The sequence below is a fragment of the Lathyrus oleraceus genome, chromosome 5 (genome assembly GCF_024323335.1).
Source record: "Lathyrus oleraceus cultivar Zhongwan6 chromosome 5, CAAS_Psat_ZW6_1.0, whole genome shotgun sequence".
Taxonomy (NCBI): Eukaryota; Viridiplantae; Streptophyta; class Magnoliopsida; order Fabales; family Fabaceae; genus Lathyrus; species Lathyrus oleraceus.
Genome location: NC_066583.1, coordinates 410,100,194 through 410,127,078, shown reverse-complemented (window position 1 = coordinate 410,127,078; position 26,885 = coordinate 410,100,194). Strand labels below are relative to the sequence as shown.

Sequence of the window (26,885 nt, the reverse complement as noted above, 5' to 3'; positions counted from 1 at the left end):
GAAATGCAGTTTGTTCTTAGAACGAAGAGCCATGGCCATGGAGCGCGACCAAGAGTGATAATTGTTATTGGAGAGTAATGGTGTAACCAGAATCAAAGAAGGATTCTCATTTGGATGCATGAAATAAGGGTTTAGGATATCATTTTGATAACCTTTATTGTTGTTTCTTGAAGATGATTCACCATGATCGCTGCTATTAGAGCTTGAAGATGACATGATGAGAAACAAATAAAGTTGCAGAAACTACAGAAAAGAAAAAGAATTTGGATCGAAAGAAGAAGATTGAGAAAAATCGCAGCGGAAAGTAGAATCACAGGCTTGTGATACCATGTGAACATACAACAACAATGAGCTGAAACTCCATAACCAAAAGAAGAGAAAAGCTTGGAGAAAAGTTGTATGTGATCAAAGATGAAAAAGTGATTCTCAATCTCAATTGTTACAATATAGAGGACAACTATATATAGCTAAAGCAATTAGTTAGATCCTAACTAACTCTTCTCAACAACTTCTAACTAACTCCTAAAGTTAGTTATTACAAAGAGAAAACAGAATTGACTGTTTTATTATTTTCATCATCATTTACAGCAATGATGTTTGATGGCGGTGGTAGTGTGTCCCTGCATACCATTCAACACTCAAATCAGTAAATGATTGAAGTAGGCTAGAGGAGAAGAATGAGACATACCTTTAGTGGTGATGATCCGGGGTGATATTGGACTTAAGATCATCCCAAACATCCACCACGGAGCATAAAGTAATAACTTTTCATTAGTTTAATATAAGTTTGATCATTATATAATTATGTACATGTATAGTGAGGGATTTGGATTTCATGCAGTAACTAACTTTATCACACAATATTCGATCTCAATCGTGAAATATCAAATTAACAATTGAGATCGTCTAAAATTGGTTTTGCTGTTGTGTAGTCTAAAGCATCCGATACCAGATTAACCCTGGCCAAGGTTGTTACTTTTTCCACTACAGGGAATCTGGATCCAGATATGGGGATCAAAACAAGATAAAAAACAAACATACTAAGGTCTTAAACAATTTTATTTGAAAGAATTTAAACAAATTATTACAGAGCAAACTATAAACATCATAGATGACTAGCTGAATTCGCACTGGTTATTTTCACGTATGTAACCTGTATAGACCAACTGTAAAATTAATGTGTGAAATCATGACAAAGTGTCATATTGCTGAGCCTCGCGTGCAACCTTAATGAAGACATCTTCCAATGTGGTGTCAGCTAAACCCCATGCAGAAACTGGGAAGTTTCTCTTTGCAGTTTCAACAGCTTGAAATACATCAGCTATTCTAACCTCGTCTTTTGGCAACTCAAACTTTTGGGTACCAGAGATATGATAAATCTTCTTAGCATTTGGAGAAAGTTGTTGCACCAATTTCTCAACATCCGTTTCATGATCAACAGATGTTGCCATTGAGAATACATAAGTTCCTCCATATCTTCCTTTCAGCTATGATAAAAAACATACAAAAAAGAAAATAATGTCACTTGGTGGTAAATGAACTAATAATGAAAAGAATTAATCAAAGTAAAAGCCTCAGAAGCCTATTGGAAGTTATGTGTTTTAGATAAAATAAGGAGAAGAGAAATGATAGGTGCTTCAAATTGTGTATAATGAAAATAGTAGCATCCTTTGTAAAAGGCCGTCCTTTGTAAAAGGCACATAGGTGGGTAGAGAGGAGTATTTGTGTTGTTTATAAACTACCCTTAACCTTGACTACCATGCAATGTGGGACTTTTTGATGTACCAGAACAAAAATTCATCTTTTCAAATACTTGAAAAAAATAAACTAATATAAACTAATCCAATGATATAATTCGAGATATGCTAACATAATATCAAGATATGAAGAGATATGCTGATATTCTAACAAGGTCTAATGCAATCAATGGGATTAAGTTCATAACATGGTAACCTTAACTAGGCTAGACTCAATAAGCGACAGGCAACCCAAACCCTCGTAAAAATCTTTCTTCATAACATGAACTTGATAAAGCATATAATTTATAATGTAATTGTAATTTATACCTCCTTTGGATTTCCTATGCAATGAAAGCTACCATCTACAAATATTCCTAATCGATCACATAGGACTTCTGCCTCTTCCATGGAATGTGCTAAAAAGTGTAGGCAAACGTGATATATCAATTTATATGAAAAGAGAATATCGATACTGTTATGAAACCAAATAAACAAACTAAGCTGATATATCTAAGGCTTTAATATTTTAGTAACTCAAAATCTACTCATTCTTTTTTTTTCTAGTCCCTTTTTTTAAAGCATCCCTTGTTATCACAGATAATGATTTTGGTCAACCCCATTGAGTTTTCACTATAACATATCACCTTATTTTGTTTATTGATGATATGACAAGAATGACATGGGTAATTATTTTTATCAAACAAAGCTCAAACCTTGGCTGTATTTTATGAAAACTGCAACTAACTTTGGAGAGGCTACTGTGCTGAATGAATAGAATGATGCAATGAAGGAAGAGTTGACCATGATCAATAACTTGGGAACTCACTTTGAGACCCAAAGACAAAAATATAATAGAAGTTAAATGGGTTTACAGAACAAAATAAAATTCAGATGTTCTATTCAGAAGCACAAAGCTAGGCATATTGTGAAGGGATATCATCAAATTGCAAAAGTTAATTATGGTGATACATTTTCACTTATTGCTAGGCATGCAAAAAAATCGATTAAATGTTGCTTTATCGTCTAAGGTTGGATGTTAAATTTCCACTTAGGTGTTAAATCAACCTTCTTGAATGGAGTTCTGTTCGAGAAAATCTATGTTGACCAGCCTGCTGGTTTTATTGTTGTAGCCTTGTAGGTCATGAATATAACATTTACTAGCTTCATAAAGGCTTGTATTGTGACCCACCTTCACCTCTACAACCCCCGGAGAATGAAACTCTTATGGTGGCTACTGCTACCCCAACACTCTCTAATATTGTCATTTCTAATCTTATGTCGTCTAATCTTACCACACATTCAACACAACATCCTCATCTCTGCTAGACGCACTATAATCTCGTGTTTATTCTTAACCGCCCAACATTTTGTCCCATAAAACCCCAGCCTTCCTCCATTTCAGCCACCCAACTTGAATTTGATGGTGTACAAGTACAACCCCTTCTATTTCTCTATCGCTTTGTATTACGGACCCAAGATATTTAACAAAATAAATAAATAAATAAAGAGATGGGATCAAATTACTTTAGGAATAACTCTAGCATTTGGTGCAATTCAATATTTATAATGAGTCATTATGCCTATTTGATAGAGTTTGATAAGATGGAGAGAGATTGAGTAGATTGTAAATCCCATATTGTATTCCCTTAATGAAAAGATACCAGTGACTCTCTATTTATAGAGAGAGTAAGCAATAGTCTAACCAACTAACAGAGTGCTGTAACAGAATTAAAGAATTAATGACAGCTCAGCCAAACCTAATTAACTGATACTAACTACTCTATTATTCCCCCTTAGAAGCTGATGGCGATTTGAACAAGTCAGTCTTGTTGAACACCTTCAGTTTTGCTCTGAGAGGAAAAAATTTTGCAGCAGAAAGAGGTTTTGTTAGAATGTCTGCCCACTGGTCTTGAGCTGGGACATGAACCACAGACAAACTTTTGCTGAGAACTTTTTCACGCACAAAGAAGATATCAAGCTCCATATGTTTAGTTCTATTGTGAAGAACAGGATTATGGGCAAGAGTAACAGTGCTTAAGTTGTCACACAGTATTTTAGGCACTTGGAAAGAATAGTGGAGTTCCTTAAGTAAGGACTGTATCCATATTAATTCAGCAGCTAACTGAGCCATACTTCGTGTAGGTGTTTAATTGGCTGCATTGTATGGTAAAACACAAATGTCTTGACTGATGTCATGACATGTATATGTAACTACATTGTAGTTACTGCAGGACTAGCTAACACAGGATTATTGAATGCTGTGACATTCATACCTGTCAACAGATACTAAGGAACAGAAGCTCTGTTAGAACTTAGTATTCACTTGCAGTCTGGTTATCAAGGAAGAACCAGACCTGGCATAAGGCCTACTGATTGAATGTCAAACTGGATGTTGTGACATTCATCATTGACAGCAGCTACTGAAGATTGGGCAGAGTGGTGTTCTGCTATACTTCAGCACTTTACTTAGTTTGTTATTCAAGAGAATAGCAGAACTAACTTAAGGCCAATTGTGTAAATGTTAAGTTGGACACTTTGACATTTACTAATGTAAGCTGGTACTGTAGTATGGTCATATTGATCATGTACAGGTCAGCAGATTTGTACAGTCTGTTTTCTGGGAAAACAGACTCAGCATATGGACCTTGATGTCAAGCTGAATGTCGTGACATTCATGCCTGACAGCATATGCTAAATTGTAGGTTGTTCAGTTTTCTGTTACAGCTTTCTCAGGCTATTCTTTAGGAAGTCAACAGCTTAGAGAAAATCCAGGAAATCAACAACCAAGCTACATTCAATGAACCTAACAAATAGCCTATTTGTTAGCAACCTAAATATTGAATTTGAGGGAACGTATGTGACCTAAAATTCAGGAAAATACAGGTGCAAAAGCCCAGGTGCTGCAATATAAAAAGGAAGGCATTCCTCCATTCAGTTTCAGGGATTTTGAGGCGTGAAGATTTAGTGTGTCCATCTTACTTCACTGCTGTATTTTTGTGAGTCTAGAATTAGACGTATCTTGTAAGCCAAGTCATTATCAAATAGATGATTGCTTTGGCATAGGGTGTTCATTGAGTTGTAAGTGTTGTGTCACTCAAAGCTTTTAAGCGTGAGTGCTGTGTATCTTGGTTTAAGCTGTGAAGCATAACCAAGAGTTGTTTTTGAAGTGTGACTTCAAAGTGTTTTTAATATCACTGAGGTGATTGAGGGGGAGTGAGTAGGAACTCTGATCTTAGATTAAGATTGAAATTGCATTGGGTAGGGATTAAGTGATAAGTTGTAAACGGGTGAGTTTAGCTTTGAATTGATACTACTAATAGTGGATTTCCTCCCTGGCTTGGTAGCCCCCAGATGTAGGTCATGTTGGACTGAACTGGGTGAACAATTACTTGTGTTATTTACTGCACTTACAATTAAGTTCTGCATAATCCCTGTCTGTGCAGAATTGGATGTCATAACAACCAGTGTGACATCCAAAGTCTGATAACTAGAATTTCAATTGGCATCAGAGCAGGCACCCTGCCTGTGAAGTTCTGGGTGAGATCTAGGGAAGTTACTTTCTAGTACCATGGACAAGGATTTAGGACACTCAAACAGACCACCCATGTTGGATGGATCTAATTATGATGACTGGAAGCCTCGCATGATAGCCTTCTTAAGGTCTCTAGACAGCAAAGTCTGGAGAGCTGTCAACAAGGGATGGGAACATCCAACGAGGACCGATGAAGATGGAGTCAGTGTGCAGATTCCTGAAGAAGACTGGGACAAGGAACAAGAGGCATTAGCTCTTGGAAATTCCAAAGCCTTGAATGCACTGTTCAATGGAATCACTAAGAACATCTTCAGGCTGGTGCACCATTGTGAACTAGCTAAGGAAGTTTGGGATACCCTCAAGGTAACTCATGAAGGTACTTCCAAGGTGAAGATGTCAAAACTTCAGATGCTGACAACCAAGTTTGAAAATCTGAGGATGAAAGAGGATGAGACTATTCATGACTTCCACATGAATATTCTTGAAATTGCAAACACCTCTGGTGGACTAGGTGAGAAAATGACCGAAGAGAAACTTGTAAGAAAGATTCTCAGGTCCTTGCCTAAGAGGTTTGCTATGAAGGTCACTGCTATAGAGGAGGCTCAGGACATCAGCAATATGAAGGTAGATGAGCTCATTGGTTCTCTCCAAACCTTTGAAATGGGCTTAGGTGAGTATGCTGAGAAGAAGAAAAGCATAGCCTTTGTATCTAATGCTGAAGAGGAGGCAGAAGAAGGATATACTGGAGGTGATGAAAGTATATCAGAAGCCTTAGCCATGCTTGGAAGGCAATTCAACAAGTTCATGAAGAAGATTGATCAAAGAGGTAGACCCAATGTCAAGAACATCCCGTCTGACATTAAGAAAAGATCAACTTCTGAAGAAAAGTTCAACCATGGGAAAGGAATCCAGTGTCATGGTTGTGAAGGGTATGGACACGTCAGAGCTGAATGTCCTACTTACCTCAAATTGCAAAATAAGGGGCTAGCTATCACATGGTCTGAAGGAGATTCTGAAAGTGAATCTGAAGGAGAATCTGCCAAACATGTCACTGCACTAACTAGTGTGTGTCTCTGAAGATGACACAAGTGCAGATGAGCTGACCTTTGATGAACTTGCTGCAGCATATAAGAAGCTGTGTACCACCAGTGCAGAAGTACGTGCACAAGGTGAAAAGCAGAAGAAACTCATCAAGGAACTGGAAGATGAGAGACAGAAACAACTGTCTGCCATAGAAGGGCTGAATGATGAGATAGCCCTGCTGACCTCCAAGCTGAACCAGATGACCAAATCCATCAGAATGATGAATAAGGGAACTGACACCTTGGAAGAAATCCTAAAGGTGGGACAGCAGTCTGGAACCAAATCTGGGCTAGGATTTGGAAAAAGAGCTGAACACAAACGCCCAAAGGCTAAAGTTCAGAAGTTCAAGCAGATGTCAAAACCGATGTCTCAACATCGAGGAGCTAGGATGAATGATCATCAGAAGAGAATATTCCAGAATTGGAGGTGTCACCACTGTGGCAGGCTTGGACATATAAAAGCCTTCTGCTACTGGATTCATGGCTTCCCTAACAGAGCCTCACCTGTCAGACCTAAGCATAACACACGCAAGCGATGTGTTCCCATTAAGAAGCAACAATGGTATGCTAGGATAGCACACACTGCCCTAAGGGCTTCTTCCAGAGAAGACTGGTACTTTGACAGTGGATGCTCAAGACATATGACTGGTATGGAAAATCTACTGGTAGACATTCAACCTCACACCACCAGCTATGTGACTTTTGGTGATGGTGCCAAAGGAAAAATCAGAGGTGTGGGCAAACTGGACTGTTCTGGAGTGCCAAAACTGAACAATGTGCTGTTAGTAAGAGGACTAACTGCAAACCTCATCAGTATAAGTCAGCTGTGTGATCAAGGTTTTCATGTTCAGTTTACTAAGGAGCAGTGCATTGTGACAAATGGTGACAATCAGGAAGTTATGAGAGGAACCAGGTCCAAAGACAACTGCTATCTGTGGGAACCTGACCTCTCTAACTTTTCCACAACTTGCTCCTCAGCCAAGGAAGAACAGGAGGTGAAGCTGTGGCATAGAAGACTTGGCCATCTCCACTTACGTGGAATGAAGAAGATCATATCCAAGGAAGCAGTCAGAGGAATGCCAAAGCTTCTGATTGATGAAGGAAGAGTCTGTGGAGAATGCCAAGTGGGCAAGCAAACCAAGATGTCACACCCAAAGCTGGGACATTCCACAACCTCCAGAGTTCTGGAACTGCTGCACATGGACCTAATGGGACCTATGCAGGTTGAAAGTCTTGGTGGGAAGAAGTATGCCTACGTGGTGGTTGATGACCATTCCAGATACACGTGGATAAACTTCATCAGAGAGAAGTCAGATACATTTGATGTCTTCAAGGATCTGTGCATAAGACTTCAAAGAGAAAAGGACAGTTGTGTGGTCCGGATTAGAAGTGATCATGGCACTGAATTCAAGAATTCCAAGTTTGATGAGTTCTGCTCATCTGAAGGAATAAGCCATGAGTTCTCCTCCCCTATAACTCCTCAGCAGAATGGAATAGTTGAAAGAAAAAATAGAACTATTCAAGAATCTGCCAGAGCAATGATTCATGCAAAGAAGCTCCCTATGCACTTTTGGGCTGAAGCAATGAATACGGCGTGCTATGTTCACAACAGAGTCACCTTGAGAAAAGGAACCTCCTCCACTCTGTATGAAATATGGAAGGGTAGAAAACCCACTGTGAAGTACTTTCATATTTTTGGAAGTAAATGCTACATTCTCACAGATCGTGAACAGAGAAGGAAGCTAGATCCCAAAAGTGATGAAGGCGTATTTCTGGGATACTCCAAGAACAGCAGAGCCTATAGAGTGTTCAACTACAGGACCAATGTCCTGATGGAATCCATAAATGTCATTGTGGATGATAAAGAGGAAGGAACCGATGTCATGGAGGATGTTGAAACATTCCTTGATAGTCCAACTGACAGTCCAGTCAAGCCTGAAGAAATACAGGAACCTCCTCCTGAATGTGAAGTAGAAGCACCTACCAAAGTGCCATCTATCAGAATTCAGAAAGACCACCCTAAGGATCTTATCATAGGGGATCCCACCAGTGGTGTAACTACCAGGTCAAGAGGAATAAACTCAAATTCCTGCTTTGTTTCCAAGGTTGAACCAAAGAATGTAAAAGAAGCCCTGACTGATGAATACTGGATCATTGCCATGCAAGAGGAACTCGAGCAGTTCACAAGGCATGAAGTATGGGAGCTGGTTCCAAGACCTGAAGGGTCCAACATCATTGGTACCAAGTGGATCTACAAAAACAAATCTGATGAGAAAGGAGTAATTACTAGAAATAAAGCAAGACTAGTAGCTCAAGGATACACTCAAGTTGAAGGAGTAGACTTTGATGAGACATTTGCTCCTGTGGCTAGACTTGAGTCCATCAGATTGCTGTTGGGGGTAGCATGCATCCTGAAGTTTAAGCTATTTCAAATGGATGTGAAGAGTGCATTCTTGAATGGCTACCTGAATGAAGAAGTCTATGTGGAACAACCCAAAGGGTTTTGTGATCCTAACCAACCTGAGCATGTATACAAGCTGAAGAAAGCCTTGTATGGGTTGAAGCAAGCACCCAGAGCTTGGTATGAAAGGTTAACCGAATTTCTGACCACAAATGGATACAGAAAGGGTGGCATAGATAAAACCTTGTTTGTGAAGGATGAGGAAGGCAAAATCATGATAGCTCAAATCTATGTGGATGATATAGTCTTTGGTGGAATGTCAGAACAAATGGTTAAAAAATTTGTTCACCAGATGCAATCTGAGTTTGAAATGAGTCTAGTGGGAGAACTGACCTATTTCCTTGGAATGCAAGTAAACCAAATGGAGGACTCCATGTTTCTCTCCCAAAGCAAGTATGCCAAGAACATAGTTAAGAAGTTTGGTATGGATCATGCCAGGCACAAGAGGACTCCAACTCCTACTCATCTGAAATTAACCAAAGATGATGGAGGACCCAGTGTTGATCAATGCCTGTACAGAAGCATGATAGGTAGTCTGCTGTATCTAACTGCAAGTAGACCTGACATTTCCTATGCAGTTGGAGTGTGTGCCAGATATCAAGCAGAGCCCAAGGTGAGTCACTTGAATCAAGTCAAAAGGATCCTCAAGTACATCAATGGGACATGTGACTATGGGATGCTGTACTCACATGGGTCTGAGCCTGTCCTATCTGGGTACTGTGATGCTGATTGGGCTGGAAGTGCTGATGACAGAAAAAGCACATCAGGTGGATGTTTCTTCTTAGGAGAAAACCTCATATCGTGGTTCAGCAAGAAGCAGAACTGTGTCTCTCTGTCCACTGCAGAGGCTGAATACATAGCGGCTGGAAGCAGTTGCTCCCAACTGGTTTGGATGAAACAAATGCTCACTGAGTACAATGTCAATCAAAATGTCATGACATTGTTCTGTGATAATCTCAGTGCCATCAACATCTCCAAGAATCTCATCCAACACAGCAGGACCAAACATATTGACATTAGGCACCACTTCATCAGAGATCTGGTGGAAGACAAGGTGATCACTTTGGAACATGTAGCCACGGATCTTCAACTGGCTGACATATTTACAAAGGCTCTGGATGCTACTCAGTTTGAAAACTTAAGGAGCAAACTGGGAATATGTCTCTCTGAGACATTATAGCAACCACTGATGTTTGGGATAAATTGTTTAATATCTCTGCCTATTAAACGATTTGTACAAGACTATGATTGGTCAACATATCATAGCTATGCTGCACGCATCAAGGGTGAATACAAGAGGGTAAGGAGACACCCTACAGAGAGAAGGCCTCTGTACCTGCAGGAGTTCAAGGATGCTGTTCATGCAGGAGTGGTTCTGGATGTCAGAAACAACATCATGGCATCTGATATGGTGGTACCTACTGTAAAGCAAAAGTGGGTGATCACTTGATCGAAGCTGTGAAGCAAGATCAAGTGGATGTGAACTTGGTTGAAACTGTGAAGTAAAACCAAGTCTGGAACTCTGTCATTGTGCTCTGCCTATGTTGTTGACTTTGGCAACATTTGTGACAAAAAGGGGGAGTAATAACCACCAATACCCCTGACAAACAGAGTGGGTCTAACAGACTCTCATGACAGATCTGAAGATCTCCCCCTGCAGCTGATATTGAAGTTTAGGTGCAACTTCTAATATGTGTGTGCTGCTATGTGAAGTTTTTATTTAACTTCCATGTGTGTGAGTGTGCTGCCACTCTGAGTGTATTAGCTAGTATTATTCTGCTGCTATGAACTCTGTTATGGGGATCAAAGTGTTTTAGCCAAAAATTTGCCAAAGGGGGAGTTTGTAGGTGTTTAATTGGCTGCATTGTATGGTAAAACACAAATGTCTTGACTGATGTCATGACATGTATATGTAACTACATTGTAGTTACTGCAGGACTAGCTAACACAGGATTATTGAATGCTGTGACATTCATACCTGTCAACAGATACTAAGGAACAGAAGCTCTGTTAGAACTTAGTATTCACTTGCAGTCTGGTTATCAAGGAAGAACCAGACCTGGCATAAGGCCTACTGATTGAATGTCAAACTGGATGTTGTGACATTCATCATTGACAGCAGCTACTGAAGATTGGGCAGAGTGGTGTTCTGCTATACTTCAGCACTTTACTTAGTTTGTTATTCAAGAGAATAGCAGAACTAACTTAAGGCCAATTGTGTAAATGTTAAGTTGGACACTTTGACATTTACTAATGTAAGCTAGTACTGTAGTATGGTCATATTGATCATGTACAGGTCAGCAGATTTGTACAGTCTGTTTTCTGGGAAAACAGACTCAGCATATGGACCTTGATGTCAAGCTGAATGTCGTGACATTCATGCCTGACAGCATATGCTAAATTGTAGGTTGTTCAGTTTTCTGTTACAGCTTTCTCAGGCTATTCTTTAGGAAGTCAACAGCTTAGAGAAAATCCAGGAAATCAACAACCAAGCTACATTCAATGAACCTAACAAATAGCCTATTTGTTAGCAACCTAAATATTGAATTTGAGGGAACGTATGTGACCTAAAATTCAGGAAAATACAGGTGCAAAAGCCCAGGTGCTGCAATATAAAAAGGAAGGCATTCCTCCATTCAGTTTCAGGGATTTTGAGGCGTGAAGATTTAGTGTGTCCATCTTACTTCACTGCTGTATTTTTGTGAGTCTAGAATTAGACGTATCTTGTAAGCCAAGTCATTATCAAATAGATGATTGCTTTGGCATAGGGTGTTCATTGAGTTGTAAGTGTTGTGTCACTCAAAGCTTTTAAGCGTGAGTGCTGTGTATCTTGGTTTAAGCTGTGAAGCATAACCAAGAGTTGTTTTTGAAGTGTGACTTCAAAGTGTTTTTAATATCACTGAGGTGATTGAGGGGGAGTGAGTAGGAACTCTGATCTTAGATTAAGATTGAAATTGCATTGGGTAGGGATTAAGTGATAAGTTGTAAACGGGTGAGTTTAGCTTTGAATTGATACTACTAATAGTGGATTTCCTCCCTGGCTTGGTAGCCCCCAGATGTAGGTCATGTTGGACTGAACTGGGTGAACAATTACTTGTGTTATTTACTGCACTTACAATTAAGTTCTGCATAATCCCTGTCTGTGCAGAATTGGATGTCATAACAACCAGTGTGACATCCAAAGTCTGATAACTAGAATTTCACTTCGGTACTCTGCCTCAGCACTTGATCTTGCTACAAGTTGCTGCTTCTTGGACCACCAAGAGACAACATTTGGTCCAAGGAACACACATGCCCCTGAAGTTGACCTTCTGTCATCTGGGTCTGTAGCCCAGTCAGCATCACAAAAACCTAGCAACTGCATAGGTTGCTGAAGCAAACCATGCTGAAGATTGCCACTCAAATACCGTAATATTCGCTTGACTGCCTTCCAATGTTCTTCTAAGGGATTGGACAAAAACTGACACGCTTTATTAACAGAGAATGATATTTCAGGTCTGGTCAGTGTGGCATACTGCAAGGCACCAACAACTGATCTAAACTGAGTTGGATCATCAACAGTGTTAGAACCAACCTTTGACAATTTGCTGCTAGACACCATTGGAGTGGGCATACCATTGGCATTTAGCATATTCACCTTTGAGAGCAGATCAGTAAGATATTTGGTTTGAGATAACAGCAATGATCCATTAGACAAATGAGACACTTCAATACCCAGAAAATAATCCAGCTCTCCCAACTGTTTGAGTGAAAACTTGTCATTGAGTTGCTTGATCAAGGAGTTAATGAATGAGGCAGAATTCCCTGTGATGATGATATCATCAACATACACAAGAATCATGATCTAAAGTTTTCCTTGATGCAACAGAAATAGGCTGGGATCACATCTACTAGCCTGAAACCCATGCTGAATTAGAGCACTTTTGAGTTTGTCAAACCAGGCCCTAGGAGCCTGTTTTAAGCCATAAATGGCTTTGTTTAACTTGCAAACAAGAGATTTATCAGTTGATTCAAAACCAGGAGGTTGTTGCATAAAGACCTCCTCCTCAAGAGTACCATTTAAAAAAGCATTATTCACATCAATTTGCTGAATTGCCCAATTATTTGTGACAGCAATAGTTAACACAACTCTGACTGTGACAGGCTTGATAACTGGGGAGAATGTCTCCTGAAAATCACTTTCAGCCCTTTGATGGAACCCTTTTGCAACTAACCTGGCCTTGTATTTATTTATGGATCGATCAGGATTTTCTTTGGTCCTGAAAACCCATTTACAGCCTATAGGCTTTCTAGAATCAGATGCTTTCACCAATGTCCAGGTCTGATTTTTCATCAATGCCTGATATTCATCTTTCATTGCCTGATGCCAATGGGGAGCAGCCAAGGCTTGATCAACTGATGTTGGTTCCAGATGCGTCAAAAGAAGTGTGGGATGACGTTTAGGTCGAACGATACCTCTTTTGGCTCTAGTTTGAATGGAATGCACATTATGAGGATTAACAAAAGGCTGATTTTGGTGAGGAGGACTGGGAGAAATTGTTTGAGAGGAAGAAGAAGAAATAGTTTGAGAGGAAGAAGGAGAAATAGTGCTAGCTTCAGCAATATCAGACAAAATTAGGACAGGAGAACATGGAGGTGAAGTTGAGGCGGAAGTAGAAGGTTGGTCATGGACAGACTGCTCATTTAAAATAGGAGCAGAACCAGAACTTGGAGTAACAGCAGGGGAAGAAGAAGATGCTACAGAAGGAGAAGACATGGCAGCACCACTGGAATTAGTAGATGAGGAAGGAGTGTCCACAGGACTGGATGCAAGGGAAGGAGATAAAGAAGGGGCAGACCAACAGGGAGTAATGGGAGAGAGGGAGGAAGGGCCAGAGTTGGAGGATTGAGCAGGAAACAAAGTTGAATAAGGGAAGTGAGATTCATGGAACACAACATCTTTAGAGATGTAAATATGTCCATCTGCGGCAAGGCACTTGTAACCCTTATGAGCTGTAGAGTATCCAAGGAAGAGACATTCTTTGGACCTATAAGCTAACTTGTGTGAATTGTAGGGACGAAGAAAGGGATAACAAGAGCAGCCAAAGACTTTAAGAGTAGAGTAATCAGGAGGCTTATTAAGAAGTTTAGAATAAGGGGAACAATTATCAAGCGTGGGACTGGGAAGTCTATTAATCAAGTAGGCTGCTGTGACAAAGGCATGATCCCAAAATTTCAAAGGAAGAGTGGATTGAGCAAGAAGAGTTAGGCCAGTTTCAACAATATGCCTGTGTTTGCGTTCAACTAGACCATTTTGATGATGTGTGTGAGGACAAGTAAACCTATGAACAATACCCAATTCTGTAAGATACTTGGTAAATGGCCTGAACTCTCCACCCCCATCACTTTGAACACAGTTAATGAGACAATTAAACTGCAGTTCCACCATTTTCTTAAACTGAATGAATTGAGTTAAAGTATCAGACTTGAGTCTTAGAGGGAAGACCCAAACAAACCTAGAAAAGGCATCTACACAAGTTAAAAAATATGTGTATCCTCCTGTAGACTTCATAGGGGCAGGACCCCAAAGATCACAAACAACAAGTTCAAAGGGATGAGTATACACAGTGGTAGATAAGGTAGAGGGTAACCTATGTGATTTTCCTAGACAACAAGCATGACACAACTCAGTAGATGGTTTAGGCAGGATAGGGAGATTGCATAGTTTAAAAACCTCTACAAGAGCATGGTGATTAGGATGCCCTAACCTAGTGTGCCATAAAACATATTTATCATTGGCTATAGATGATGAACTATTAGAATGAGAAGAAGTTAACGCAGTGTTGTATGTAGTAGAATTAAGGGAAGGAGAATTGGAAAAACTGCTCATAGTATTATTATTGTATTGATCAAAATTACAAGGAGTAATACATTGAGGGATACAATTTGACAAACAGTTGTAAACATGATTAGTGGATGCTACAGAAGAACATGAGACATTACAGCTAGCACTACACTTAGTCTTAGAGATAGATTGAGCAGAATTGGAATTTGAACTTGAAGAGAGCTTTGACAGTTGAGTGGCAGGATTTGGAAATTTGTAAAGGCCATCACTTCCAAAAGACCCACGCAGTAATACTTCAGATGAAGCCTGAGATTTTACAACACAGAATTTTGGGTGAAATTCAAAGAAAACATTGTTATCCGGAGCAAACTTGCTCACACTCATCAGGCTTTTAGTAATATGAGAAACAAGTAAAAGATTGTTAAGAGTAAGGGATAGGGTAGGATTATTTGGTAAGGGAAAGAACATGGAACCAACAGAATTGATTGACAAACCTTGGCCATTTCCCATGAAGACTTGCTCAGTACCAGACAATGAAACAGAATCAGTCAAATTAGAAGCCTCGGGAGTAACATGATGAGACGCACCTGAATCCAGATACCACCATTGATTATTGAAATTAGCTTCAGTACCTGCATAGAAGGTTTGAGGTGCTGAAGGTCTAGGAGGTGCACCTCTGGGAGCAGGATAGCCAAACGGAGATGAATACATGGAGCGAGGTGGCATGAGAAAAGGATTGTACGGAGCCCTCTGAGATGTGTACGCAGCTCCACTAATGTTAGAGTAGCGATAATAACAAACAGAGGCATCATGTCCAGATTTGTGGCAGATCTGACACTGCGTTTTGCCAAAGCGTCCTCCACCACGACCATAACGGCCACCTCCACGACCGAAACGACCTCCACGTGACCTATAACCATGGTGCTCAGCATGCGCAGTAACATGACTCGTTCCTTGAGGAAACGCATCAGTGGTGGTTTGATCAACGGGAGCGGACGCAGACAGTGACGCTGCCTGAGTGAGATTCGCCGTCGCAGGCTCCGTAATCACAGCTTTGCGATGCTTTTCCAGTCACGACTCATGTGCAAGCAAAGACGACTCCAATTCTTCTAACGAACTGACCTCTTCTTTACTGTTAACAGCCGCAACAATAGAATCGTACTCTTCAGGAAGAGAATTAAGTACGATCTCAATTAGGTTACGAAGAGGAACAGGATCCCCAATCGATGTCAACGATTCACTAATTTCACGCACACGAACCATGAGTTCGTTGATCGTGAGTGATCCTTTTGTGAGACGACGAAGCTCCGAGCGCAACTGACGCGCTTTGGTGGAGAGAAGAGTGTTGAAGTACCGATGAACCTCCGTCCAAACTTGCCACGAATGCGTACAATCCACAAGCTTCGGAAGAAGCGAATCGGAGATAGTGGATAGCAGCCAGGTACAGATGAGTGCGTCTTGTTGTTCCCATTCCAGATACGCTGAATTCGCACTGTGAGATGCTGAATCGGAATCAAACGGTGATCGCTGTGGAATCACCGGAACTGTAACAAATCGCTGCAAGCGATGACCACGAAGAACGTCGTTGCTCTGTTGCTTCCATTGCTTGAATTTTTTATCATCAAGCTTCACAGAGATTAAGTGAAAGAGCTTCACTTGCGAAGACGGAAACAAAGACTCCATGGATCGAAAAAAAATTAAGCTCTAGATACCATGATAGAGTTTGATAAGATGGAGAGAGATTGAGTAGATTGTAAATCCCATATTGTATTCCCTTAATGAAAAGATACCAGTGACTCTCTATTTATAGAGAGAGTAAGCAATAGTCTAACCAACTAACAGAGTGCTGTAACAGAATTAAAGAATTAATGACAGCTCAGCCAGATCTAACTAACTGATACTAACTACTCTATTACTATTAAGCAGTGTAACTCTGTTCAAAGTTAGTCCAGGAATAACTTCATCCCTTCTCAGAAATTAATGCAACAACTTGGTAATGTTTCAAAAACCATGAGAAAGAAAAAAGCGTACTAGTGAGAATGATTGCACGGTCCTGTTTTGCACGCTTAACAACATTCCATAAGTTCTTTCTTGATGCAGGGTCTAATCCAGTACTTGGCTCATCCATATAAACAACCTTAACAAAATTATCCCTAACAGAATAAGAAAACATACCACAAATACTCCAACCAAAGTTATTTTATAGAACAGATTTTACTGAAAAGAAAACATACTCTAGGATCTCCGATCAATGAAATTGCAACGCTAAGTCTCCTCTTCATTCCTCCACTATATTTTCCAGCTTTTTTATCAGCAACCCCTCCATGAAAAAGGTTTACGCTTTTCAAAGATTCTTCAACTGCCTGCAACATTATATTGGGACTTAAATTTTTATATGCCGTGTCTTATCTGCTAAACAAATGCTATAGAAAGAGGTTCAATTTACGTCTAACTGCAATCTTGTCATCGAAAGATAGATTCACCCTTAACAGAAAAATATGACAAAGACTATAAAGCAGGGAGGGGATATAAACTAGTCTAAGGAAATGGACGGGCTATTTCATTTCCTCTACGTTTGGAGCTTCACACATTTTATTCAGTATCATAGTAAACAAGAATTGTAAGTTATGAAACATTTTAAAATAATAAAGGTCAAAGTTTTACAAGTTCAATGCCTTTTTCAGAGTAAAAACTTTAGAAACATATAGGTATAAGACAAGTCCGGCTCTATTTTCTAACTGTCCACGCTAAAAATTTCAAGTCCAAACCTTCTATCCATTGAGTTGATACTATCAACTTCAACTTACTTGAGTTAAATCAGAACCTTTAAGATTTTTAAGTCTTCCATAAAAGAGTAGGTGCTCTCTTCCTGTCAAGATTTCCCACAGCAAGCTAAAATACCAAAAGGAAAAAGTATATACAATTTTTCAACTGTTACAAAGTTCAAATTAGAGAAACATATAAACTAAAGGAAAATCCAGCTTACTCATGCTGGGGGCATACACCCATGCTTGTATATATTCCATTCATATCTGTTCTTATGTCAAGACCTTGAACAAAAGCTGTACCTGAGGTTGGCTTCGCAAGACCTATCATCTGTAAGCATTTACAAGATGGTCTGATTAATGAATTGAGAAGAAAATCAGTCAAAGAAGGCACGCAATTCTATGCCGTCTAAAAGAATCTTATAACATTGTAAAGAAAACCAATAGGTATATACTTTAGGGAAATTCATACATCTCTATCGACTAAGAATGAATAATCAATTCAGTCCTTAAAATCGTAGGGTCCTATCAGCTCTGTCCTGTAAATTAGCGAAATTTTTAAATGATCTAAGAATTTAAAATTTGTCAATCATATTAATGCTTCTTAAATAAGTTTACAGATTAAATTGATCAGTCCAAAATGACTATTATGATCAAACATTCTGAATTTTAGGGGCAATTTTGGAATATTAACAACTTTAGGGACTAAATTAGCAATTTCCTACAATTTCATAGATTAATTTAATCAATGTTAACAAGTTTCCAAGTTTCAATGATAAGAAATAGATATTCTGTTAGGATAAAATAATTATTTCCTCTTATGTGAGCTCGAGCAAACTGAATGGATCTGTCAAATCCTAATTATATTTTTGCCAGAGGTAAGAAAGCCTTGCAGAAAAAAGTGCAATTTATATAAATATATTAATAAATAAACCAACCATGTTGATAAAAGAAGTCTTCCCAGCTCCGTTGGGACCAAGCATGCCAAAGCATTCCCCTTGAGGCAAAGCAAGCGACAACCCTTTCACTGCAAATTTCTCTGGGTTACCATCCCTCCCTTGATAAACCTTTCTTAGCTTGTCACAAACAATTGCATGATTCACAGTTGGTTCAAGTAGCAGTTGCTCCACCTTCTCCGTCTAAAGAGTAAAGGAAGAAAATGTAACACATCGTATGTGTAACTAAGATATACCATATTAGATATCATAAACTTGTACACAAAAACAGTTGCAACAAAGAGTTCCTCCAATAAAAATACAGTGTTTAGATTTACTGTTCAGGTATAAAGTAATGAAGTTTAACTTTTTGTTTACTTTGATTATGCTCAATTCCTTATAACAATAAATATTAGTATTTATGAATAAAATATTATGAAAAAAATTATAGGCCCGGAATAATTTAGAGGACCCAAGAGAGATTTTGGAAACGTGATACTTCTGCTGAGTAGGCAGTGAGAGGAATGGGAGGCTATGCTTCAACAAATTAGATTTTTTTTGTAATTCTCCTACTTATATGCTATGCAAGAAAAAATCACCTCTTGACGAATATCTGGTTTCTCAGTCATAACAAACACCTTAGATCCTTGCCTTTGGATACTAGTCTTCCGAAAAGATGAACTAGGTTTTTTCTGAAATCTTTTCAAGAACAAATGAGGACTTTTCCAACTTCCTGTTGTCAAAACTTGATCGACGTAATAAGCGAAGAATAGAACCAATATCCATTCCAAAAATATGATGATCAAGACCTCTTTCATGCCATTTGTGCTATCACTGAGATCTCCCCAACGCATACCATGAGTCCCCAAAGTATCACCACTAAAAGAAGATTGTGAAAATTCATATAATCCACGATATAAGGCAAACCCAGGATATAACTCCATAACAATGATCCACCCTCCTGAAGAAATAGTAAAAGCAATCAAAAGACCAAAAGAAAGGTTAGCCAACATGTTAAAACATGACCCAAAAAGACGTCTCACATGAAACGCAGGTTATAAACATTTCTCAACACAATGATCATATTAAGCATGGTAGAAAATGAATTAATTATTCAATTTGATATTGATGCAACCTTAAATGCTTGATCATGACAATATCATGATATGTTATAAGCTCAAATTCAACAACAGTTCCTTTAAAATAACCACATCAAACTATATTTGCAAAAACTTTGACCAGGATGAACATCATTTCTCAATTACTTGACTTACTTGGAAACGAGTTATCTTGAACAAAAAATTGGAAAAGAAACCCAGATAATAACCCTGTTCCAAAAACACCTATATATGCAATCACTGCCATTACAAAAGAAGAAGAAAATGTCACTGATCAGATCTGGTAAAGAAAAATATCCATAACATAGCTTATCTATCATCAAACCTGTGGCAGTCTTAACATTTGAAAACAGGGAGGCCAATAAAAATGCCAGGGAAATTTGTAAATTTATATAGATGAAATAAAACACGAATTGGATGCTGTAGTCATTCATTGTGAAGAACTTTAATCCTGGAAAAAAAACAGCCGCATTGAGAGGAAACAGAAAATGCCATAAAGAAATAGAAAACAAGGGAACAGTTAATAGGTTGCATACATACCAATAACTGAGCCAAATATCACAAAACACAGCATGTAGATAAATGATATGGCAAGAAAATAACTATAAGAAATCATCCAATATGGCCCATCACCGAGACCATGCATTTTCATCATGATTCTTAAATTTTGTTGCTTCTCATAAACTAATGATGTGAGGACAACCTACATCAACAAATACAAATGTTCAGAAAAAATTTCTAATATTTTAGACCATATTATTAGATAAAATTGTTGACCGTGACTTTTGAGCCAATTCTTTCCATTCAAGAAAGCGAATCCAGTAAGAAAATTTACATGGTTATACGCACAAATAGATGTTACAGGAAGAAGTAAGATGAGCACTAGAAACACTCACTCCAACACTCTCTCTTAATGGGTAAATTTCATATAGGTTTTCACCTCTGAAAATAGAGTAGAAAATGTATTTCTATTTACCTTGTAATAATACATGTTACACTGGAGGTATAACTAGCTTAGAGAGTACAACAGTTTGAGATTAATAAAGAAACGAATAAATAACTCATATGTACAAAATGCAAGATTCATGGATATGATAAAAACAAATGGAACACTAATCTCTATACTAAACTTGAAAAAAAGTAACAGTTGGCTATTCGGAGATGCATAATGTCTTGAGACCCACATGAATTTGAATTTCATTCAACAAAAGAGAAATTGAAAGCAAGTGTTACTAGTACATATGTGAGGCTTATTCAAAAACTAAGATTTAGCCATGTAAACCCATTCTTTTCTTTATGATTACCATGTTAACACATTCAGCAAGCAATAGCAGTAACTTCCTCTCATTTCTGCTAAATAATTTTGTTACCATGCAAACAACTCAGTTCATTGCAAATATGTTTACTCATATTTTTAACTACTTACAGGGAAAAGTTGTAGGATAACCCATGTAAAGAAGAGACCTCCCAAAAGAGAAGCCAAATCAAACTTAATTGGGGTCTTAGGTTTTGGCATTTCTTTTACAAATTCAAACAACATTTTGGTACCAGGTCCTAGCAGAAACTGAAGGTAGGCATTTGATACCTGTAGGAATATAGATATTAGATGTCAGCTCATATCATAAACAAAATCGTATCCTCGGTTCCATTGCATCATAATATCTCAGGTGCACAAAATCTTATATAAAATACAGCAATTGAATGCCGGGTATCGTGATTACAATTCTGTTGACTGCTTCCACTCAAATTATCCATTTGAAATTTAGTAATTCTTCTCTTAAATTATTTACTTCTAATATATTCCAGTACTAATGAGTTTGAGGTATGCTTTTTGACTTAAAAGTTAATATTTCAGATGAAATAAAATAAAATAAAAAACGGTATCACAACAGCGGCCTGCAAGGTAGCATGTGTATATACTGAAACTGATTTTTCAAATTTCATGATGTTATATGATAGGAACCTGAATCCCACACACAAAAAAATGATGTTTTATATTTGAAATGGGGAAATTACAGTAGAATGATACTCCAACTGCCAATGAGCTAAGCTCTATGAAGCCCGGATACTTGATATCGTACTGATGATACGGATACATACAGGACAATTTTAAAATTCAAGATACTTATGAAAAAATTAAGTTTAATATATAAAATATATAAATGCACAATATACATAACTAAAATAAAAAATAATAGTAAAGGATTCAATTACTATAAATTATCAAAACAAGTACAATTATATATTTTCTGTATCAATTAGTAATATTAAAAAAGAACATCATTGTGTAATATTTAATACAAAAACAGTTAAATTTAATTATGCTGGTCTCCTCTCTCTCATTTCCATCATCAAGAGAGAAGAACGAAGCTTTATATTTTGTTTTGACTATCCATCTCTTGACTCCTTCTCATTCTTTTATTTTAATGTTTTTAAAATGGAAAAATAGGAAAGAAAAGGTTTTAAAAAATTGTATTGTACTGTGTTTTTCGTGTATCAGTTCCCTTCCATATCCCAAATGTATCAGGAAATTTTTTATGAAAAAAATATAATTTAATTGCTTGATACTTCTCCAGTGTGTATCAAGGAGTATCAGACATGTACAAAGACCAATGCTCTCTGTCTATAACTAACCCAAAATGACTATCCAAGATATCAGCCCATTCTCCCTAACATACTAATAAAACAAAATTCATCACACACAAATCCATGCCTTCTCTTCCTCTGCCATGTCACCCTTCTTACCCTTATTTTTCATAATATAAATACCCCCATGCCATGGGCTTGGGCAGAGGATGTGCTAATTTCCTACTTGAGTCCAAATTCACATTTCTGGTCCTAATATTATATCATTTATTAAAAGAATAATAATGAAGAGAAAGAACAATGTAAAAGCAAAGTTTGAATGTATACCAAATTTACAGAACGAGGAATCCTTGCCAAAGCAATAAGATCAAAGCCAGTGTCATTTTTATAAGTTGAGTTGTACCATATACTAACATTAAGTATATTCTCATTTGAATTTAGAAAGTCATAACCTGTCAAAACAACATGGAAATAAGTGCTTCCTTCAACCGAGTTATGTAAAATGTAACGGTGTAATGATATATCTACCTGCAGCTATCTCATTGATCTTCCTCTCTGCGTTACCTTTTCTATAACCTTTATATAGCTCATTGTTTACCTCAGAAGAACTATTACGCCATAACCGTAAAGCCTGAGCACATCTTAACTCTATATCCAGTGTAAAAAAAACTAGAATTAGTGATAAAGTTCTACACATCAAATACAAGCTTTGAGCATAACCCATCTAGAAAGAAATATGGCAATACGTAAAAAATGATTTGTACACTTATTACAAACATATTCTGAATACTCTGTACGAGCAGTTATTTTTCAGAAGGCTACTACTATCCTTGTCAAAGTGTTTCTGATGCAACACAAAAGTTACCGTTATAATCTTTTGACACTAAGATAATTGTCACAGATTCAACTTAATCCTATTTTGATAGATTAACTTGTGCTAATGAAATTAGTCACAAATTCAACTTGGTCCTAATTTGAATAGAGTTTAACTTATAGGATCTTTTCAACTGAGATAAGTATTAGTTCTTACTTTGTAACTTATAGCAACTCTTTTTCACTAGAAAAATCATTTCATTTCAATGGGAATAACTTATGCAACACATGAAGGAACATAATTCAGATCATGGCAACTAGACATAGATTTACAAAGTTCAACAATTACAGATTGATATCTTACAAGAAAAATATGAACTAATACTTATTTTCCTGTTATCATATATCTTACAAGAAAAATATGAAAACAAGCAAGTCTCATTCATACCTTGCTGTATGCTAGTGGTTGATATCTGAATAGGAACGGAGAATGAAGAGTTCTTATTGCACTGACTTTGTAAATAGTAAACGGGACGATCTGAAAAGAACGCAGGCTCCAGAAAATTGGTGTTCTCTGTCTCTGATGCCGATCCCTATAACATTTTGATATTTTCCCCGTCATTCATTTCATACAAAAAGAAGATAGTAAGAGAAGACATTATTTGCACAAAGCCATATTGTTAAATAATTGTTGACTCACCATGACATTTGTTGCCAAACCCATAACATCGGTGTTATTTATACCAAAAGTACTTGGTATCATATTCCATGACAAGACTATAAAGCAGAGAAAACAGGATTAAGAAGACATTAAACAACTAAGTAACTTCAAAACAAACCATCAGTTATGAAAAAAAAACTGTAAGTAAAGTAAAAGAAAGATGAAAAAAAAAGCAATTAGATTGAATAAAAACTCAGTTTAGCCCTTCAAATATCACTCTATGTCTCACTTACTTTATAAAGTCTATCAAAACCCACCTCAATAGTCTTTAAAGCATGTGAAAACCCATTCTGTTAATGCCTAATATCGTAATGGCATGACTAATCTTAACAGCGAGACTAACGCGACAAGTACAAGAACAAGTGATACTAGAGAAACTATGCGTGTGTTTGGTAAAGTGATTTATGATTGGATAAATTCTTGCAAAGTGAGTTGAATAGGAAACTTTAGTGTAAAAATCACGTTTATACTCAAAAGCTACAAAACCTAACTTCAAGTAGAATCAGTTCTGGAAAGCATAATCAATTCTACTCGAGACAAGCAAACATGTCAAAAATCAAAGACACTAAATTTAACTTTGTTATATACCTTCTCCGAAAGACTGATTAGTCCCAGTAAAGAGCATAGTGAGGGGACATGAACCATTGATTCTACACAATGGGTTTGGAAAGTCCGAATACTGAAGAAAATCAGTTCTAACAGCGCGGTATCGCAGATCAGGGATTTGCAACAACGGAGTCCATTCAATAGGGTTAGTAATAGGACAAGCACCAACTTGATCAAAATCCGAAAACTGAACCCCGCATTGATTCTCCAAGCATCGTTCCCCTTGTGTCTTGGTACAAATGCATCCGCACTTAAATTTGGCTTTATCAAATTGATTATTGAGCAGATTTTGAAGTAGAACAAGCAATATACACAAGCCAAATGGGAAAAAGATTAGCCTAATGTTTGTCTTCACATTTCGTTTCTGAAAAAGAACAGTATCATTTTGTGAGGTTAGAAATCTGTAACTAGAAACGCGTTTGATGAATGAAGTAAGAGAGAAAGAAAAAGTAACCTGGAAGGTTAAGTTCTTTCTGAGAAGCGCGTTTGCTTGAATCCAGAAGCTGGCGAGTTCGTTGGGTCTGTTTCCATTTCTCATGTTTTCTATTTTTTTGCCACACTAGTTCATGTTTTGAAAACTAACTTTCAGTTTTATATCATACATGAGTTGAGTGTTTTTCTTTATTTTTCTACAATGTCAACCATAATTTGCCTTAACTAGACACGGTTGCTCTATTTTACTCTTTCAATTTTATCCTTTGTTTAATGACTATAATGTCCTTTTATTCTTTACGTATTGTTTTGTTTGAGGTAAAAGCAAGTAGCTCACACTATAAAGACAAATTATTTTAAATTTATTTAAATAAAAACTTATAAGTAAACACAATAAAGTTTTTTTTTATGTCTTTGAGGGATTGGATCACGTTGAATTTCTCGGTTTTTGGTTCAATTAAGTTTTCTTTATTAAAAAAAAAAAGTTTTTTTATGTCTATTAGGTCAAACTATTTTAAAAAGTATAAATAATTTTTTGTTGTTATTATATTTTATATTGTATTTTGAATTAAATATAAAAATTAAATTAAATAGATACTTTCACAAAACATATGTTATCAAATAAGTTAAGATAAATTAATATGAATAAACATCTAAAATCATTCATTTTTTTGTTTTTTAATTTATATAAATATTAATTAAATTGTTTATTTCATATATTTAAATAAAATAAATTTTTAAATAGGTTAAAAGATAAATAAAACTTTCAAAAAAATTAAAATTAAAAAATTAGGACACAAGCTTAAACTTTAATATTTTGAAAATGACTAACGAGTACTTTAAAAAGATAAATATTTTTCAAAATACGTGTATTTAATATATTGAAAATTTAAATAATATATTTTAAAAAATATTTTTATTTATTTAGAGTCTCCAATGGACCGTTGTTATGAGTTAATCTAATCCCAGATTAACTTAATCATAACCTTAAAAATCATTTTGTTTGTAGTACAAGATTCAAAGTAAATAAGAAAATATATTAAAATAAAGGCAAAGTGTTTTGTACGACGATTTGTGTGTTGATTGATATAATATATTACCTTCACATTTTATTATAATTTGTTTTTGACTTTTAACACGTATTAAAAAATATAATAATTATGATATAAAAAAGAGAAATTATGAAGGATTTTACAAAATTGTCTTTTATTAATGATATTGGAAAGACAAATTGACATAATTGAAAAGAGGGAGAATAATAAATATTTAAGTATATAATAGAAAAAATAACATTAATGATTCATTGATATTATAAACGACTTATATTTTAGTACAAAATATTTTCCCAAAGTGACTTATAATTAAAAATAAAGGTAGTATTTGGCAATGCTTTTACCTCATCAACGCAATTTCGCGGTTCGACGTGCTCTACTATAATGAACTATTTTTTTCTATCAATTTCAAGGTATTGAAATCATACAACATTAAAATTATAAATACACATATTATTTCATATATATATATATATATATATAATATATATATATATATATATATATATATATATATATATATATATATATATATATATATATATATTGTACATCCTAAAATTCTCAAAATTGAATTATAAGTCAATAGGGCCGAGAACGAAAAATCAGGTGTGTCAGGTACTTGTAAAAGATAATAATTACCGAGTTGTTACTTATGAGCCAAATAGGAGCCCTGGTCATATGGTTCTCGGAGACACGTCATCAAAAGATGTGTACAATCAGTGTAACGAATATATGGTAGTTTCAGGATTATATGGGAGTTACGAAATTGATAGAGAGGACGTTACACGTTAATAATGATGACGACGAAGAACATTATTAGAATCATTTAATCATGAAACTTGAAGGGGGGACTTCTTGATGATCTCAGGATGTGAGATGAGTAAAAAACAACTCTCCATTGAGGGAGAAAAAAAGAGGAACGATAGCACACAAAAATAGAAGCAATCAAGTAACACTCAATTTCCATTGTGTTTATGGTCTCACCTGATTCGCTTCAGGGAGATTATCCAACAGTGTTTATCAGGAATATCTGACGCCCACTCTGGGGCTTTGGTAAAACTTTCCTAGGTCACATAAAAACAACATCTACACCGTAATAACACGATGTCTGGATCGTCTCCCAGCATGAGTGAATCTCGCACTCCGCTAGATATGGAATTTTTTTTAACAAGTATGGAGAATTTACGTCAGCAGAATGAGTCCTTGCAAGAAAGTA

The 26,885-nt window shown here is 36.7% G+C and overlaps 1 protein-coding gene across 3 annotated transcripts; it reads right to left on the bottom strand.

The window, feature by feature from the left end:
* Window positions 1-1,041: 1,041 nt before the first annotated feature.
* LOC127085142 (ABC transporter A family member 7) lies at window positions 1,042-24,827 on the bottom strand. 3 transcript variants are annotated; one of them, XM_051025715.1, is made up of 18 exons: window positions 24,637-24,827; window positions 24,165-24,546; window positions 23,556-23,632; window positions 23,304-23,448; window positions 22,571-22,690; window positions 22,370-22,494; window positions 20,883-21,041; window positions 19,997-20,159; window positions 19,782-19,907; window positions 19,613-19,696; window positions 18,938-19,299; window positions 18,342-18,542; window positions 17,625-17,734; window positions 17,446-17,530; window positions 16,873-17,001; window positions 16,670-16,775; window positions 2,067-2,155; window positions 1,042-1,487 (listed from the first exon to the last, which is right to left on the bottom strand). In XM_051025715.1, the coding sequence occupies exons 1-18, from the start codon at window positions 24,718-24,720 to the stop codon at window positions 1,188-1,190; spliced, it is 2,847 nt and encodes a 948-aa protein (XP_050881672.1). In that variant the 5' UTR covers window positions 24,721-24,827; the 3' UTR covers window positions 1,042-1,187. The 3 variants fall into 3 exon arrangements, with proteins under 3 accessions (XP_050881672.1, XP_050881674.1, XP_050881673.1); XM_051025717.1 differs by lacking the exon at window positions 2,067-2,155; XM_051025716.1 differs by lacking the exon at window positions 20,883-21,041.
* Window positions 24,828-26,885: the final 2,058 nt, after the last annotated feature.